At 50.2% G+C, this 17,982-nt stretch overlaps 2 protein-coding genes across 2 annotated transcripts in view; both read left to right on the top strand.

Annotated features, from left to right (window-relative positions):
• LOC131291242 (RYamide receptor) overlaps positions 1-16,483 on the top strand; it is a 49,519-nt gene extending 33,036 nt beyond the window's left edge. The window contains exons 5-8 of the mRNA XM_058320426.1: positions 12,804-12,872; positions 12,988-13,225; positions 14,501-14,586; positions 16,451-16,483. Of these exons, the coding sequence (XP_058176409.1) occupies positions 12,804-12,872; positions 12,988-13,225; positions 14,501-14,586; positions 16,451-16,483 (426 nt within the window). The remainder of the gene's footprint in view (positions 1-12,803; positions 12,873-12,987; positions 13,226-14,500; positions 14,587-16,450) is intronic.
• LOC131291243 (keratin, type I cytoskeletal 10) lies at positions 9,187-10,898 on the top strand. The gene is made up of 2 exons (XM_058320427.1): positions 9,187-9,445; positions 10,294-10,898. Exons 1-2 carry the CDS (start codon positions 9,187-9,189, stop codon positions 10,896-10,898), a joined length of 864 nt encoding a protein of 287 aa, XP_058176410.1.
• Positions 16,484-17,982: the final 1,499 nt, after the last annotated feature.

Raw genomic sequence — 17,982 nt, 5'->3', positions numbered from 1 at the left:
AATCAACACCAAAACTGGCGCAAAGCAGCCATGTGCAGGCGACCCCAGTGCCGCAGACGGAACCGGGCCTCGTAAGGATTCTCGTGAAGCCAATGCTGCGAAGGAAGCTGGACTATAAACGCAGAATCTTCTGAGAAAGCAGAAGATGGAGCGACAACCGAGCTGTTGAAGATGAAAAGGCAGAAATAGATAACGCCTTCTCGATTCATGCTGGGGCTTTGTAAGAGATCGTGCTGAATTCTGTCGAGTGGCAATATGTTGCCTGATCGAAATACAGTTTCTTACTGAGGTGCAGGTGCGGAACTCTTACGAGTTCCATCATTGATGAGACATTTTAAAACCTCACCATGCTGGTACAGAATCTGACAGGAAAACGAGCTTCGATTACTCTAAATTTGTACGAGCTGCTACGACCGTGGTGGTGTATGCACAACGCGAATGTTGGTGGACGGTGATGAAAGTAGTGAGTGCGCAAAAACGTATGTTGCGACTGCGGATGAGCCAATTAAGGGTTGAAACCCGCCGACCCGGCGGATACGCACGCGAAAAGGGCAGAGGTTGGACCCGTCGTTGTCGTTACGCAAAGCCCCGTTTCCGAACTGAAAACACGTTTGGAAAGCCTCCCCGCGTGTCCACCAACTCCACCCCCCCCCCCCCCCCCCCCACCTATACGCGCGCTGATTGTGGTGGTCGTAGACTGTTGTTTTTTGTTGGTGATTTTTTTCTGAAAATTGAGCTGGTGCCAATCGGTTTAATTTAACAACAGGGGCCCTGCCCCAGATCTACCGCACACCCCTCTGATTATAAAGCCTTGCCAGAGGCTTCTTCGGAGTGCAGTCCGTTCATTCGTAACCCAAACGACGACCCCTCGGAAATCATTAAAAAAAAGACAAAAAATTAAAACCCCACAACAAGCAAAGCATACAACATTAAGACAGCAGTCGGGAGGAAAAAATAAATAAACCGTGTAACCGACCTGGTTGATTGGCGGAGATGGGCCGATGTGAGCGAAGCGGCGCGGCGAACCCGACTTACATCTCTTCCCGAGGGCCCGAACGAAAGCGCACAGATTAATTTACTTCTTTTGCAAAAAAAAACAACTCATAAAAAAAACAGACGCATAAGAAACCGGCGAGCGTCTTCTTCTCCCTGCCATCGAAGAGCAGGGAACAGAGACGGCAAGCGAAGAGTGAAGACGCTGCGAGAGACTTCAACACGCGCGCGCGCGCCCGCGCGGCATCGCTTAACCAAAAGCACCGGACTCTGTTGCGTTTTGTTTATCTCATCTACAATTTCTACCTCTTGTTTCTTTTACAGTCGATTGGGTAAAAACCGGGGCTTTTCTCCTCTCTTTGTGGCGCTTTTCCGCAAGGTTTTAAATGTGTTTCTTTTTACGGCACAAATGCACTGCCTGGCAACTGTTTTCTCATTTCCTCCCTATACCGCAGCACAGTTGTTTTCAGTATGTTTGTCTGGTTTTGTTTGTTTGTTATAGGTTTACTTGGCCATGTAAACGCATCGATAATGTTACTATATGGGGGAAGCTTTACGAGTGACGTTTCGATGCTTTGTGTTCTGCCGTGTGTATCGATTACCTATATTTAAATCAGAAAACAGTCTCAATCGTGTTTGCGGAAAATTAATGCACCACGAGCTGTGAGTCATGGTTCGAATCATCCAAAGGATTCCGTTGCACAGTGTTCTGCACATCCACCTACCCGCGTGGTGGAAAACATTCTCCCCAAGGGTCGCCGAAGAAAAGCGGGAAAGGGACAGAGAAAGCAGGAGCGGTGTTGGCAACATTGACGATGCACACACAGCACACGAGTGGATAATCGGATGAAATTACCTTCCAACAAAGGACACGACGTTGAATGATTGTTGTGGTTAAGCGTTTCAGGCGCATTGCATGCCGCTTGCCTGTCACTTTGAAGGAGAGATCTCTTGTCGGATGACAGGTGGTAAGTGCAGAAAAGCACCTTGAGCCCTTCCAAAGCGTCAGACGGTGGTAACCTGCGGAGTTGATGTTTCGATAGTTGAGGTTAATTTATTGTCGTTCAATTACCGACGGACCCATTGTGCCTTCAGCAAGAGATGACACGTACTGTCGTACAGGTTAAATACGCCCCAAAACAACTGTTCCGAATAGGGCGATGCGAATGAGTGAGAGCTTGCGTCTCTTGACGTAGGAGACTATCAGCAAATAGCACAACGTCTGGAAGAACTTCTCCAGCGGCAATTCATATTCTTTTAAATTGGTAACTCTTGATCAACATCCCAGCGTCTGTTTGTATCAACTATACAAGTCGGTCAAGGGGATTGACGGATCGTCAATCGGTGTTGTCAGCCCAACCCGGGATGTCGTGACAACAAAGCAAATCGGTTTAGCCCCCCCGTCGACGACACGACGGGAGTGGTGGGTTTGCGAGTGCGACGCGGAAAATGCCTGACATCATCGCATGCTAATGGAAATTCCCGCCCATTTCAGAAGCCCAAATCGATTGCACTACGCCGAAACGGAAAGACGTCGCAATGGAGCGGGGCCTCGGCCTCCGGTTGCCGCCTCTGGAGATTGCACCAGAGGAGCGGATAGTTTATGGTTCGGCGCGGTTCATCAAACGACGTTCTTGCGCCACTGTGTCGCATTGTTCCGTCGTTCGAGACATTCCTGCGGTTTCTGGCCCGGGCCTGGGCGCTTTCGACATATTTACGCCGCCTGGGTCGAGGAGATTGCGGTCGAGAGCTGCAAGGATAAAGCAATCGCTACCAATCCTTTTGAACATCGGTTTCAGCGCCTTCGTTTGGCGGCAAACGCCTCAACAAATGTAACGCGCCTTACAGGATTTTAAAGTGAGGTTAGGCCAAGCCAGGTCACAAGAAGATGATGGTCGAAGTTGTAAGTAACTCCATTTGCAGACATCTCCACTCTTATTGGATGGGTATACTTGCGTGTCTGCCGAACAGTTACTAATATGGCACATGGTCCGGTGACTGTATGTAGGGTGCTGCATTATTGTCCAGCTTTCCAGGCACGTAACGCGGCGCAGCGGACGGCATTCCAAGCGACCGTTACCGGTTCGCTTCCGGTTCGCCTGTTGGCACACACGCGATAAACGCCACGGTACGGACTTTCGTTTTCGTAACGCGCGTTTATCCGTTCTTCTTCCTCCGGTTGCCCCCCCCTTGAGACTTCCCCGCCGCGCGCCCTGTTGGCTTTGGAAGGACTCCCCGGGGCCGGGACGAAAGACGAAAGTGTCGAACACCCCTGCCAGCCACAAGTGGGCAGGCGGCGTACGCACCCTCCTGCCCATCCCCCCCTACCTACCTACTTGTTCCCTCCAGTATCGCCCATATTTTGCCCGCTTAAGATTACGGAACTGGTTGTTCCGTTTTTGTTCACTTCAGTGCTGACGACCATCGCCCTATCGTCCGATGCGAATTAACACTTCCTCGCGCAGAATCGCTGTCCCCCCGGGTTGCCTCTTCCTCTCTCCCTGTTTGTTTCATAATTTCTTCGAGCCCGGGCCACACAGAGGAAAAAAAGGGATAATCAAACCAAAAATAAACTCTCCCGGGCGTGGGTACACTTTTTTTGTTGTTGTGTTGTGCCCCCCTTTCGCGTGATGCACAAATTGGCGTGACGATGGCAAAATCCCCCTTTGCGCTCGCTTTCCCTTTCTCCCGACGCGAGCCGACGGGAGCTCCGAGAGGTTCCGGTTCGGGAGGGGGAGTAGTGTATCGATCGGTAAATCACTGCATTTGATGGTACTTGCAGAAGAGGATGTACCTCAACCGGACAGTGAGGCTTGAGGAGGCGGTGAGGGGTGGGGGGGCAACATTGATGCAACAAAGTCACACCGCTAACCTACTAAGTGTTTGCGCGCATCGATTTCTTGCCCCGAAGTGGCCGACTGCAAAGTGAAAGTCGTCGCAATTTCGCCTCCGCCGTGCACCGGACAAAAGGCAAACGCGCTTCCCAAGACGAGCGAGCTAGGGGAAGAAATTGGTCCAACTTCCCACCCCAAAGCTCCCGAGCGGCATGTTCCGGACCCGGGCATGACTTCATCAAGCGCTCGGAGTGTAGCGGGTTTTTTTTTTTGCGGCCACCCGAAAGTGAGAGTTCCCGAAGACAAACTCGAAACCCCGGACCACGCTTCGCATTCGCAGCGGTTCTTTCCCGATTTTCAAGCCAGACCGAGTGCCACGTTTCGGGCTGCAGTTCCGTACACCATCTTCCTCTGGGAAATCTTCCCCGCGACTCCCACACATTCCCAAACAGCTGCATCGCTCCGCAATAATCGAAAGAGCATATACAGGTTTTCATTTGTTTGTTTATTTGTTTGTTTGTGGCGGGCAACGCCACGCCACGGGGTTTCGGGCTTTCGCGCCGGCACCACGCCGTGTGCCATGTAATGTGTTTCGCGCGCTTCCTCCATATTCACACACACACGCGCTAACAGAGGAAAACAACGAGCGTGCAAATGCAGATCAACACCTCGTGCTCGCAAGACGCCGCTCCGCTGCTGCGGATGATAAATATCGGAGCACGCGCGCATTACGACCCCTGCGTCCATGCCACCCCCACCCTCCCCTCCCTTCACCCAGGTACAGACTCTTTCGGTCTATTTTTGTTTAGCTTCGATTCGCGTTACATGACGGTGGTGGCTTTTGTGTGGCTTTTGTTATTTTATCGCACAAAAGATGTGAAATTTCGTTTCGATCGATCCATGACCCGAGATAAACGGACGGAATAAGGCATGGGGCAAGCCCCCGAGCGGGAGAGCTAGGGCCGGCGTTCTTCTACACACCCCATGGCACCTGCCCTTATTACATAACTAGCATTCCCGGAGGCCCGGGGTTGCCGTACCCCGAAGATCGGCCCAAGATCGCCCCCCCCCCGGATCGGGAAGAACGGAACGGGTCTAATATTGTACGTTTCAGTAATTAAGCTTTCTACCAGGAGAATCATCAACGTTCTTATCTATCACAACTCTGGTAAGGAATCCCAAAGAATCGAAACAGGAGGAGCTAATTGTTGTTACCGGCCGCAAACTGCGGGTTCAATATTGGTTGGGAGTTTGATAGATATCCCCTTGCATCCCATTTGAAATACTAGCAATTAGCAATTACTAGGCGTAATTTTTCCTCAGCAACAAGCTTGCTCTACCGCCTCCCCTACTCTCCCAGGTTCACCAGTGAGCGGGGAAATCAATCAACATTTGTACTATGTATGTCTCAATATCGATTTAGTTCTTTAGAAAATGTCAAGACCAACTAACTGAAAAACTTCGTTACAGAATTACATTTCGGTGATGACGGAGTTGAGCCTTGGTCGCTTTTGATCAGCAGGTGTCTTAATTCAATAACATTTGGCCCTCATCAGCCGGGCGCCCGGATCGGCTCAGAACGAGTGTGCGAGCCGTAAGCGCTGAGTGATGCCTTAAATAAACGTCGATTGGGCAACAGATCCAAACGATCGTTTGATGATGAGCGCCGCATAAATCGGGCGGCGGCTCCCTCTCTCTCCCCGGGAGTGCACGAAGGATGGGTTACACCGAGCCCGTCGCCCGGCACGGCGCTGCTAAATCCCGTTCCTCCCCGGTGCGGCCATCTCCGAGGCGCCGTTAGCCATTAAGCCGTGAGCGTTACGCAATGTGGCACCGGCATTATTGTATGCTGCGTGATGCCGGGGTGATCACCGCTGCTCAGATATCCGGACGTGCAGCAAGCGGTCATTTGTGGCTCCGGCGCCCTATTATTCACCGCCATCAGAAGGGTTCCACAAGGCGCCTCACAATACGGCCTCACAATGGTGGGCCGAATAAAACGGGACCAACTTCCCACACACACACACACACACTCAGTTCGGCATGGATTTAGCAAACAAAAGTAAGAGCCATCGCAAAGGTGGGGCGGGGGGAGAGGTACGGGAAGATTGGATGGTGTCAACGCATGCGTACGCGTTGGTCCATTTGCGGACAAATGCGTCCGATTACGTGATCCGGTGCCTTGGCTCCATGCTTCATTTCATGCCCCGTTTTCTCGCCCATCTCTATTGTGTTCAGCTCAGGAAAAACGATTTCCCTGCACGTCTATGACCACCATCCACGTCGTTGCATGGTGCGAGAGGGCGTTGACGGGATTTGGATGCTGATCTACAAAGTCCGGGAGGGAGATCTTGGGTCTTGGGAATTCGGGAATCTCGCAAACTAGATCGAAGCACCGTGAAGCGGTGGCAAGGATTACATTGCTGGAGACATAGTTTGGACATATATACCTCATCCCAAGTATTGATGCAGCAACGGATCAAACTAACCAAACATAAAGGTCACTTTGGATGCGAACCCTCCGTGACGAACACGTCGTCCCCCGAGAAATGGCTGGCGTTCCTGACATCGCATCACCTACACCAGCACCCGCATCAGCACCTAGAATATACAAAATATCAGAAAAATTAGGTGGTTGCTTTCAAAGATGCTGCTAGTAAGTAAGAATATTAGCTACGAGCAGAGGGACGAGCACGTCCCCCGAGAAATATCCGATCACCAGTAGGTAGGCTATAAATGTTATAAAGAAGAAGCTGCCCTAGAACCGTAAATCGGCGACAGAGATTACATTGATGGAGACTCGTCTCCAGTTGATAGCACGACACGAGCAAAACATTTCATAAACAAGGAATGACATATCAGAAAAATTAGTGATCGCTTTCAAAGATTTTGGAGTAATCAAACAGTGTTCAGTTCAACTAAACAGCTACGCACATAGTTTAGCTAACAACCGGGCCCACGAGGTACGGCCGTATCTAAACCTCAGCAATATCGCGAGATCGTACCCTGTGTTGGTTTGGTGAATGGAAGAAGAGGTGCATGATAACAGGTATGCACTTTTGCCGCACTAGTTGACTCTTATTTATGCCGGAAGCCAATAACAATCGAAAAAGTATACACCAACATCCGCAACTAGTTTGAACAGGCAGCATCCTCCTCCCTCCCCAGCCCTTTGCCTTCTTTTTTGCATGAAGTTAGAGGGGAGCGTGGCATCCGTACACGCGAACATTCGCCACCAACGGGGTGGGTTTATGTGTTTTATATTTTTCCCATTTTTATATGTTCATCCCCTTTCGCTTCGCGAGAGGTCGTCTTCTTCATCGTTCTGGACCGCTTCCCTTCATTCAAGTTTCTCACCCCGTTGGGTGGGGCACGAGGATGGGGAGGGCGTTGTGCATGGAGGGTGGAAAGAAATCTAGAAGGAGAGAGAGAGAGAGAGAGAGTGGGATGGACAAGCTTGAACTTTGCCACACGGTTCACCGCGCGATCACGATATCGCTCCCTTCGCTTAACCCTTTCTCCTTTGCGTTTTTCTTTTCCTTCGACCAGCACCATCCCATCCCTTCGTTTCCCTTTCCCCGTTCCCTTCTGCTCCTCTTTTCCTCTTTCCCAAACCGGTCACATAATGGTGGAGCTATCGCACGATGGGAAGCAGCGGCGTTTCGCGGATTAAAACCCATCTTCAAAACCGGCAGCAGAGCCCGGCTGCTTCTTGTACTTCGCGCTAGATTCCACCTCTCCCCCTCCCCCATCCGGCCCGCCAGTAGTCCCCGATTGCAGCAGAAAAATGTCATTCACCACCCAACGACTTCCCCCTCCCAAAAACTGAAAACAAAAATCATTAAAACATTTAATGTTGCAAATAAGCGTTGTGTGTTGATTTTTGATGATTCAACCAACAAGATTTTGCATAGTAGAAAATAAATTTACATTGTAATGGGGACATATTTCGAAATTCACACGAAGAATGTTTTTCGACAACCAAGTCTTGGTGCTGAACGGAAAGGCCACCTTTGGAGGCGAACCCTCCTTTTGTCGGCGGAGCTAGGAGAAAGGCGAGAAATTGGTGCTGCCCTGTTCGTCTCCGGTGGAAAACATCACCACTGTAAAACACGGTTTCCCCCCGGTGGACAGATTGGATGCTTTTTGCCCGAACGCTGCACGAACATTGGCCATTCGTTACGTCTACCAACAAAAGAAGCAAACAAGCGCCAAACCAAAAACTACCAGCAATTCTTTTTTCGGACGCCAAAGTTCAGGCTCGCGAAACAACCCCAAACCCCACCCCATTCCGTGAAGAGAGTGCCGAGAAAAGGTAAAGATGCTGCACTTCATGGGGGGGGGGGGGGGGGGGGAACCGTTTGATGAGATTTCGTCCCTCCGCCCTCCCCTCGGTGCGTCTTCTCTTTCTCCCCCCCCCTACCCCGGACCCGACCGACTTGCACGGGAACAGAAGTTCACTTTTCCTTTCATTTGGTACCCGCCCGCTTTTGGGCCTCCCCCTCCCCCCTTTCCCTGCTGCTACTCCTCTTTTACGACCGTTTGCCACGAAAACCGAATCATTTCCCTCTCTTCGGCGACGGCTCCGGGCGCGCTCTTAAGATCTTCGAGTCGTACGCCGTTTTGCCGGGGGTAGAGGTGGGTAGGGTAGGGGTCGTTTTGCCGCGGATTGTTGCTGTATGCGCGGGTATCTCTCGCTCGGACAATTTCTTCACGCAGCACTTTCAGGTGCAAACTGGAAGACTGGTGGAAGAAAAAAAACACACACACACGGCACCGGTGCCGAGGCAAAGGAAGGGGAGAAGACACCGGCCAAAACAGAAGAAAGAAAAAAAAACATTTCGAACGCACGAGAAGCGCGCGAGAGGAGTTGATTCACGAAATCAACGAAACTGCGCACGGCGCGAGGCACGAGAAATAAACGTGGCCGGAGCTTCTGTCCGCGTGTTTCGTTTCGTTTCGTTTTGTTGTTGTTGTCTGGGTTGGTGATGCTTTTTTTTTCTTTCTTTTCCCCTCCAGCCCGGGCTCCGGTGGTGGTGGGCCTTTTGTGCCGCGACCTGGGAGTTTGGGTCTCCGTTTGCGCTCTTCCCGCCGTGGGGTAAAAAGGGTATAAATTGCATCGGCCCGGGCAAACGAATCATCAGTGAAGCATTTGCATCGATCAAACCAAGATCGGCCCAAAGACAGCGAGTGAAGTGTCGTTCTCGTTCGCGGCCATTACACACGCCCATACACACACACACACACCCACGCACACAGTTACGTGTTACAGCCCGAGTGTCGGAAGGAAAGGACACTAGGACGCGAATAGTTCAACAAGTCAAAAAGCCGCAAAGCAGGGAAACACACACACACAAACATGAAGACGTTCGTGCTGGTGAGCTGTTGTTTGGTCCTGGCTTCCGCTCGGCCGGAAGCGGGCTACTCATACAATCGTCCATCAACTGGCGGCGGCTCGCACGGTGGCGGCGGCGGCGGCGGCGGCGGCTACGCGTCCGGCGGATCCTTCACGTCCGGCGGTAGTTCCGGTTTCGGCGGCGTCGGCGGCGGATTCGGCGGCGGCGGCTTCTCGTCCGGTGCCGGTGCCAGCTTCGGCGGAAGTGCCGGTGGATTCGGAGGTGTGTGTGTGCGCTATAAAGAAAAGGCTCGCTAGAAGGGAACAAGTCGGTTTTGCATTTTCCCACCATGTGTGGAGGTTTTCTACCCCAACCCACGGTTTCTCGGCTTTCCCTCACCCCTTTTCCGGGTGAAAGTGTCCAATAATTTAAAAAACATACATCAACACAACCACATCCACACACACACACAAACAGTTTCAATTAAACGAACAGCCTAAAACCAACCTTCAACATAGCTCTTTCGGGGAGAATAGTGTTCGTGCTTGCTTTGCTGGTATTGTGACGTGTGCGTTGTGGTAACCACTCTAGTGCTGCTCCTCGTGTGACTTTTCGGCGTGTTCCAGACCAAAAAAACACGTTTCCGGCAGAACGTTTACGAGGACAGAACCGAAAAGTGTGGTTTATACTCTTAGTCTCTTCAACCAGCAGCAGCATCATCCTTCAACAATCAAAGCATTCGGAGCACAAAACATACAAGTACACACACCCAATACACAATCCTGGATTGTAACAGGCGCAACGAACATCTTAAAACGTTCGCCAAGAATGAAAGACTTCTCCGTTATTGAATGTCGGCATCAAGCGACGAACCCGATGAAGTTTTCGAAATCAAATTTTTAAAAGTTCCCTTTTAATGGGACTGGCTTTCTCCTCTGGATTTGAAAAGCTTGTAAGCCGTGGTTTTTTGTTGGATAGGAAAAGTGGGTTGAGCCGAGATCGGGAAAATCCCATCGAAGGGCTAGAGGGATTTTCGTTTATAGCTTAAGCTAGTGGAATAAATGGGCAACTGTTTTAAACGGAACTCTCGCTTCGTTTGCGCCTCACGGCATTCCACCCCCCCTCCGCAGGATCGTCGTTCAGCTCGGGTGGAAGTAGCAGCTTCGGCGGCGGCGGCGGCGGCTTCGGCGGTGGCAGCTTCGGCGGCGGCTCGCAGCAGGCCATCATCCAGAAGCACATCTACGTGCACGTGCCCCCACCAGAGCCGGAGGAGGTGCGCGTCCAGCGCCCGATCCAGCTTGCCGCGCCCCAGAAGCACTACAAGATCATCTTCATCAAGGCGCCGTCCGCGCCCGCCTACCAGGCGCCGCAGATCCCGCTCCAGCCGCAGAACGAGGAGAAGACGCTCGTGTACGTGCTGGTGAAGAAGCCGGACGAGCAGCAGGACATCGTCATCCCGACGCCGGCCCCGACCCAGCCCAGCAAGCCGGAGGTCTACTTCATCAAGTACAAGACGCAGAAGGAGTCGTCCGGCGGCGCGTCCTCGGGCGGATACGCGAGCGGCGGCGGATTCGTGGGCGACCTCAGCGGCGGCGCTGGCGGCGTGCTCGGCGGCGGTGACCTCGGCGGACACGGTGGCTCCCTGGGCGGCGGCGATCTCGGCGGCCACGGCGGCTCCGGTGCGTCCGCACCGGCCGCGCAATACGGCCCGCCCGGCAAGTCCGGCCCCTACTAGGTTCGCACGGCCTCGACGTAGGAGCCACGTAGCTAGTCGTACACACCACCCCACATTCCCCCTCGTTCCCACATCGATCATCTAAGACCAGACCCTCCTCAATCGCACCCAACGCCCCCCCCTGCTGCTACTGCTGCTGCTGCTGCCCGCCCCTCCTACGGGGTTCTCCGCGACCGAACGGGTTCGAAAAGGACGCGCCGGGGAGAAGAGACCCGTGGTGTTCGGAGCGTGTGTGTGTGTGTTTTCGCGCGGTGCAGCCTTTCTTGTTGTACATAGTTCTCTATATTAGATTCATCTTCATCGCCCCTTCGCCAAGCGCCAAACTGCTTCCATGCACCGCGCAGCACCACCACCACCACCACAAACCCCCGGCCGGTACCTCTCGGAACGCGGCAGATTAGAGTGAGGACGGACAGCACACACGCACGCCACCCAGGCGCGGGGCTGGTAGGAGAGGTTACACAATGGGAGGAGGGTCGCCAAGCAAACCAACCAAGGACACGAACAAAGGCGCATCATCTGGCATCATGAAAACGCCCGGAAGCTCCGGAGGATTCGGGAAAAAAACAGCACAAACAAACAAACAAACAAACAAACAATCGAATCTCCGGAAGCCCCGGAAGTTTGTTTTGTTTCTGTGCCGACACCCACACTCTCACACACACCCACAAAAAACACATAATCTCGCTCGTAAGTTAATATTGTTAACTATTCGTAATTTTGTATTCTTCGTATTTTTTTTTTCAAAATGCAAATTAAAAAAAAAAGCAACGGTGACAAATTTTGAAAAAAAAAAACAAAAACCAACTATTCTACTCACGTGTGTTTGCGCCTTCCCTGGCCCTCCGCCTCGGAACCACGAGGTGGGGATTAAAATGCATCCGAAGGGTCGAGAACTTCTCTCCGGCAGGTCTCGCTGGAGCGTTGGTTTTATGTTTTGGGGGAAAAAAACCAAACATAAAACAAATCACCAACCGTACGCCTGGAGCAACGTCCCGGTATATCCGGTTTGCGCCTTTCACGGCGCTCACAGTGAAGTGAGCGTTCACTTTCATTCTCGGCGACGACGAATGTCAAAAGTGAGGTTCCCATAACATTTCCCAACCGGTACGAGGAAGTAGCGAGTAGGCCATGTACAAAGCTAAAAAAAACAAACAAGATAACTTGATTCAAAAAGCGGGAGCAAAGCTACTAGTGGAGGGAAATCGTGGACAAGAATTCCCAACCCGCACATCGCGGCGCCTCCAACAACCAATGGCTTCTCGTCGTCTTCCGATGACTACGTAATGGTAATAGCCATCAGGCGGGGCGAGCTGAAACGGGGGGAAGTTTAATCGATTCCGGTTCATCCTCTTCTCTCGAACCATGGCACAAAATTCGCTTCCGGCCAGCTAGACTCCCCGCTACGCTAAACAAACGACTCGTCGAAAGTGCCGTTGGAAAAGCGACGAACCCATCTTCCCACGGACAATCGTCTTCACAGTACACACACACACACACACACACACACACAAACCCGCTGTGGGTTTATATGCAATCACACAGGCGAAACGGGCTACACAGCAAATCGCACGGTTTTCGCTTCCGTGAGTTGCGCGATCATTTTCCACCACCACCGTCTTCTTGGCTTGGCTTTTCCTTCCCACCCGGCGTTGTTGGCGTGGGTGACGTGGAAAGTGTGACCTTTTCGCCTTTCGCTTTTCATTTCCTCGGGCGGTCGGGGGGGTTGTAACATTGTTACGCGGTGGAAATTGCCATTACAAAGGGCGACCCGAACTTTTCTTCCACAAGACAGCTTTACAAAAGACGGACCTTTTTAAAAACGTGGTTGTGGTTGTTTAAAGAAAAGATAAACGCACTACTGGGTCCGAACTAACTTGCACATCCTCTCTCTCATATTCGCAGATGATCAAGATGATGGTAACCGTGGTGATCGTGTTTACGTTCTGCTGGCTGCCCTTCAACTTCCTGATGGTAAGTAGTGAGACGGTAATAGGTGCATTGGCATACGGATTCGGTTATTTAACGATCGGTATGCGATTCCACCTACTGTTGTCTTTAAAACTACCTCGCGCGTCCCTTCTTTCAGTTGATGAAGCTGGAAGCGTCGTGGGACCTGCTGCCATACTTCTGGTTCGCCTTTCACTGGCTCGCCATGTCGCACAGCTGCTACAACCCGATCATCTACTGCTACATGAACGCGCGCTTCCGCAGCGGCTTCATTCTGGTGCTGCACGGCGTGCCGGGCCTGCAGCAGATCTGCTGCTGCATTCGTCACTCGCCGCCGGCCATCGCACGCAACGTGGGCTCCAGCGTTGCCCTCGCCGGTGAGTATTAACCCGTCCCCCCAGCCAACCAGCGCAGCCGAGAAAGCCCGGCATAAGGCTCGACAGCAGGGAGGAAATGCCCTGCGCAAGGAAATCGGGATTACGGAGACAAGTCATCTGCTCAGGATGTGATTGCATTTTTAACAGAATTAGAAGGCAGATAGAAAGTAGGTTCTATCAGTCATAATGTCGTGATTGTCATATTGGTTTCAATCGGATCAGAAAGCACGACGACACGATTGAATCAGAAAGGAACTGAAACGCATGGAAGAGGAAAGGATCAAAGCATACGTAGACTATCCAACTGATCTATTCGAAAATCCTGCACAGTAGCGCACGACCCAACACTAATAAAAACTACTTAAAACAAACTCACCACCTTTATTACTGCCGAACTGAAGGTGGTCCGCCTGGAATGAAACAAAAAAAAACAAATTATTAATAACAATATATTCACTCATACACACAAACACACAGACATTTCTTAAAATTAAAAAAGAAGTTATAATTAAAGAAAATTATAATTAATTGATTGTCAAAGCCGTGCGCGCGTGCGTGATTAAATTGAAATCTGAAGCCGCACATTTTTTCTGGGAAGTCTGAGAAACATCTGCCCATGCCGTCGAAGCGAGATGGCGGCACTGGCAGATCTTACTCAGAATTTACAGAAGTAGCGAAAATCAAAAACTTACCTTGAATTAATAATTAATTTGTCCTTCTGGGAGAGCTGCTCATGCAGAATTTACAGGAACCACTTTACAGGAACACTTACCACCGCTATTTTTTTCACTTGCACTTCACTTTCACTTGCACTTCACACAACATTATATTATTGTGACGCGCACGTGCATCACCGAACGGCACTCAATCTAGAATGATGTAGAATCCTTAGAACGATAGCTCCTTGCGTGATGTTTGACATTTGACAAACTGTATGCTGTAACTCTAACAACCTTGTTCGATTGCTGTAAGTGTCGTAATAATTGAGCCCATTTGACTTTTCCGTTGTATCCCTAAGTAAAAATTACAGCAAATTAAAATATTTCCTACGTTGTGATGGTACAAGTCCGTGATGGAGATAGTTTGCTCTATAACGGATTGGGCTTGTTTTTCATTCAGTTCATTTTAGCTTAGGGCAGCGGATTGAATTTAAATTTTCGAAATTCCGTGGACTATGTTGGTATCCTATAGAACATTCTTTTATATTATTTTATTTTATTCTATTTTCCCCCGGCACTGTCCTCAACGACGGTAAACGCTGCAAACGATGGATAGGAATCGATGAAGTGTCCCATCTGCATCGGGTCAATACATGCACCACGTACATAAGCACCAGAAGAAAACCGAACATCAACCTTCAGGTGAGTATGTATCCGCATATCCAAACATGCCAATCAATACTGGATAGCACAGCCAAGCGGAAGTGACCAAACCACCAGCCTCGAGTCCTGGAAGTGTCGGAAAAGGAAGTGTGTAAATACAACTGCAACAAAACCGGAACCGGTGATTAAGGATTAAGCAACGCGTTCATACGGGGATAATCGAGGGTTATATAACGTCTTCCATTTCCCACATTTCACTGATTCCTCTACCTGAACGCTGTCAACACCATGTTCCGTAGCATCAGGTTCTTCTCGATTCGGAAGCAGGCGGCCCGAGCTGGGAATGTAAAAGTGCGTCCGGAAAATGAAATAATGAGGTTCCGCGTATCCATAGTTGGACGTAGCTTTGTATCGGTACTGGGAACTTTTTATTGAAAACCACAGGGAATGGTTGACTATTTTTTAAAATCAGTAATAAGTTATGTGTAATATAACTAACAAGAACGTTTTATTCATTTATCAATATAAAGCTCTAATGCTATGCCTACTTTTTACAATCAGGCTCGCCGTTGAATCACTAATGAAACACCGGTATCCGTTCGCTGCCGAAGGAGGCATTGTCCCTTTCTATCTACCAAACCACTGACGCACCGAGTGGAATTTAAATGCACTGGATTTTCAACGGTGAGCTTAAAGGATCTTGCTGCGCTTGATTAAAACGGGAATCCGCTTTCCGACGTGTGCCACCTTCGCTCACCCTACTTGCTGTAAAGCGATGCTAACGAAACGAATCGTACGTGCGCTGGTGAAACGATTTGAGTCGTGCCAGGAAAAGAAAAACTCGGCTACCATCGGTGGGTACTTGTTTCGTTTCTCGTTATCGGTTTCCCGCGCTGTTCATCGCCATGTAGTAAGCGGTTCGTTCATTGAATCCGATTTCGATGCAATTTGGCCGCCACCATCCTTGATGTGGTGGTTCCGTTGTTGCGGCGATGATGGCAAGACGAAGTCCACCCACACAATGGAATCCGCAGGGCTCGAGCCGGGTACGAATTTGTGCGCGGCAAATGCACATTATCGTAAATCCCACCGGGTGAGGGAGATCAGCTGCAGCTTTTCGCACGCTTACGTTTCGGAAACGAGAACGTCCTTGGAGTAGCTGATGGCAGTGATCTAGGCTTTCCTTTACTTCCATTTTTCCTCCTACTGAGGCTTACGGCTGGTGGCGATTCTTTTCTTCCACGTGTAAATTAAGTTGTTGCCACAAAGACGAAGGCATCGCTTTCTGCCGAATCTCCATCATAGATTGTTTCCTATGAAAGAACAAATGAGAATAAAAAAAGAATGAAAATAAAAACATCGTAAAACACCCCATAAGGAAAGTCGTCTTCAATGAAACGAAGCTTACTGTATTCCTATAATTAAACATATTAAAATGTACACTAATGAAAATATTTCCAACGTCAAAATACATGAGCTAGCTACCAAATGTGTAACAGCGACGGTCGATGGAGGAATCGGATATACATATTTTGTCTCTATTTATGAGTAAAATAAGTCACACTTATAATGCATTTGATAACCTGCCAAGAACATTTTCTTACACCAAGGAAAACCTTAAGGTTCTTTGAGCAACGTCTTCACTCACCAGAGAGTTTACCATCCGTATTACAATATCCCCGTTGGATCAACAATGTTCCTGTTAATTCCTTCCATCAAAAATGTTTGTTCGCGCGTAGGACGTTTTTAGGATGACATTTCGAGCTGTCTAGCGGGGATGTGGCAATGAGTGGCAAGAAGAAACACAAATAAAGGCTCTCCAATTATAGTAACAATAAGCCAATGTACCAAGAAAGTGTTTTGAGTTGATTTTTCTCACGCTTATGTCTCTTATTCTCTCCAGATGCAGTCGACGGAAACGTCCCTGTTACGGTGATACCAGCAAGCCTACGACTAGAGCGCACCTTTCGCCGGCGCCGGCAGTGCTTACAGCGTGAGCGGCGGTACGGGACCGACGGTGGCGGCGTTGGCCGACCGGTTTCCCTGCCTGCGCTGTCTGGCCGGCGTCGGCAACGGTGCGACCATGGACGGAACGGAAGCGGCGACCAGCGGGGGCGGCAGGCGCAAGCGTGGCGGACGGTGCAGCCATCAACCGACGCCAACGGATGGCAACGGACGGACACGGAGCAAACCCCGGGGCAACGGGAGCGGTAGCGGTGTGATAGAGCTGATGGTAATGGACACGAACGAGGACTCCCTGGCGCACCAGCCCGGCTGCAGTGCTATGCGCACGACGGAACTGCTTGGGAATGAATTTTTTGACGTTAGGTTGGAGCCGGAAGAGAGATCGGGCCGGCGTGTGAAAATCATTGGCGAGGAAGGAAGCTTCCAGCAGTTGGAAGACGCTGGCGGACGTGCGGGGTTTATAGATGGTAAGGGGAAGTAGAAAGAAGAAAAGAGTAAAAAATAACAGTGGCATCAAGCGGAGAAAAAAACAAGGTGTCCCCGTTGGGGTTGAACACAAACTTTTCTTGACAAATTTCTATTAAGACAAGCGCGCGAAATAGGTTAAAAGTTATTTGCCGATCATACATAAAAATATATTGCCCTACGGAGGCAGTCGCTTTTCCCTCGGCCAGACGTTTAGAGAAGGATACGAGTTGGGATAGCAAAGTGGGAAACGACCACACGAATGGAATCGACCCATTCGAACACTCTTTGTCAAAGTTTGGACTCGTTTATCGACAAACGCTTTTGGTTTTCGTTTTTATTCGGCTGTTTCAACAACGGAAAGCTTTAGTACCTTGCGGTTTCCGGTGGCCAGCCGGTTTCCCTCGCCCTCTTGTGATTCCTTTCTTCTCATTTTTTATCTAGTGGTTAAGGAAGAAATTAGTTTCCAACTTTCACATGCCATCCATTCTATAAATCAAATCTGCTGCGATTCGGTTCCTTTTTGAATGCAAAAAAAAAAAGATACGTGATGGTGTGGGTGGGTTTTACTGCACTGGGACGGAGTTTAAAAAAACCTGACCGGTTCATTCCATTCCGAGACCTGCGAGCCGGAATGTCTGAACCTGACAGATGATCCTAAATCTCGCCCAGCACCTAACCCTGGACCGGGCCGGGGTCATCAATCTTTCCGCCCTACCAGATTTGCGTTGCTTAACCAACCACCGAACCAAGAGCGGGTCTTGTTTTTTCTTTAAAGGACAGTTACGCTAGAAGGTAACGAGAAAAAAAGGATGCATACCTTTCGGCTCGTCCTCGAGTTTGTCGTTTCATCGGTGGCACTTGCAGTTTGCTGGTGGATTTGTTTATGTTGAAAGTATAAGTAACCGTTACAACTGGCCGGGGATGGTGGTTTTGGTTGGTGGGCAAGTTTGCTGCCGGTTACGAAGGCGAAACGAAAAAAAAACGGAAACAATTAGCTTCACC

This window comes from Anopheles ziemanni, chromosome X (genome assembly GCF_943734765.1).
Source record: "Anopheles ziemanni chromosome X, idAnoZiCoDA_A2_x.2, whole genome shotgun sequence".
Taxonomy (NCBI): Eukaryota; Metazoa; Arthropoda; class Insecta; order Diptera; family Culicidae; genus Anopheles; species Anopheles ziemanni.
The sequence above is the reverse complement of the archived record's forward strand: the minus strand, read 5'-3'. Positions and strand labels throughout refer to the sequence as shown.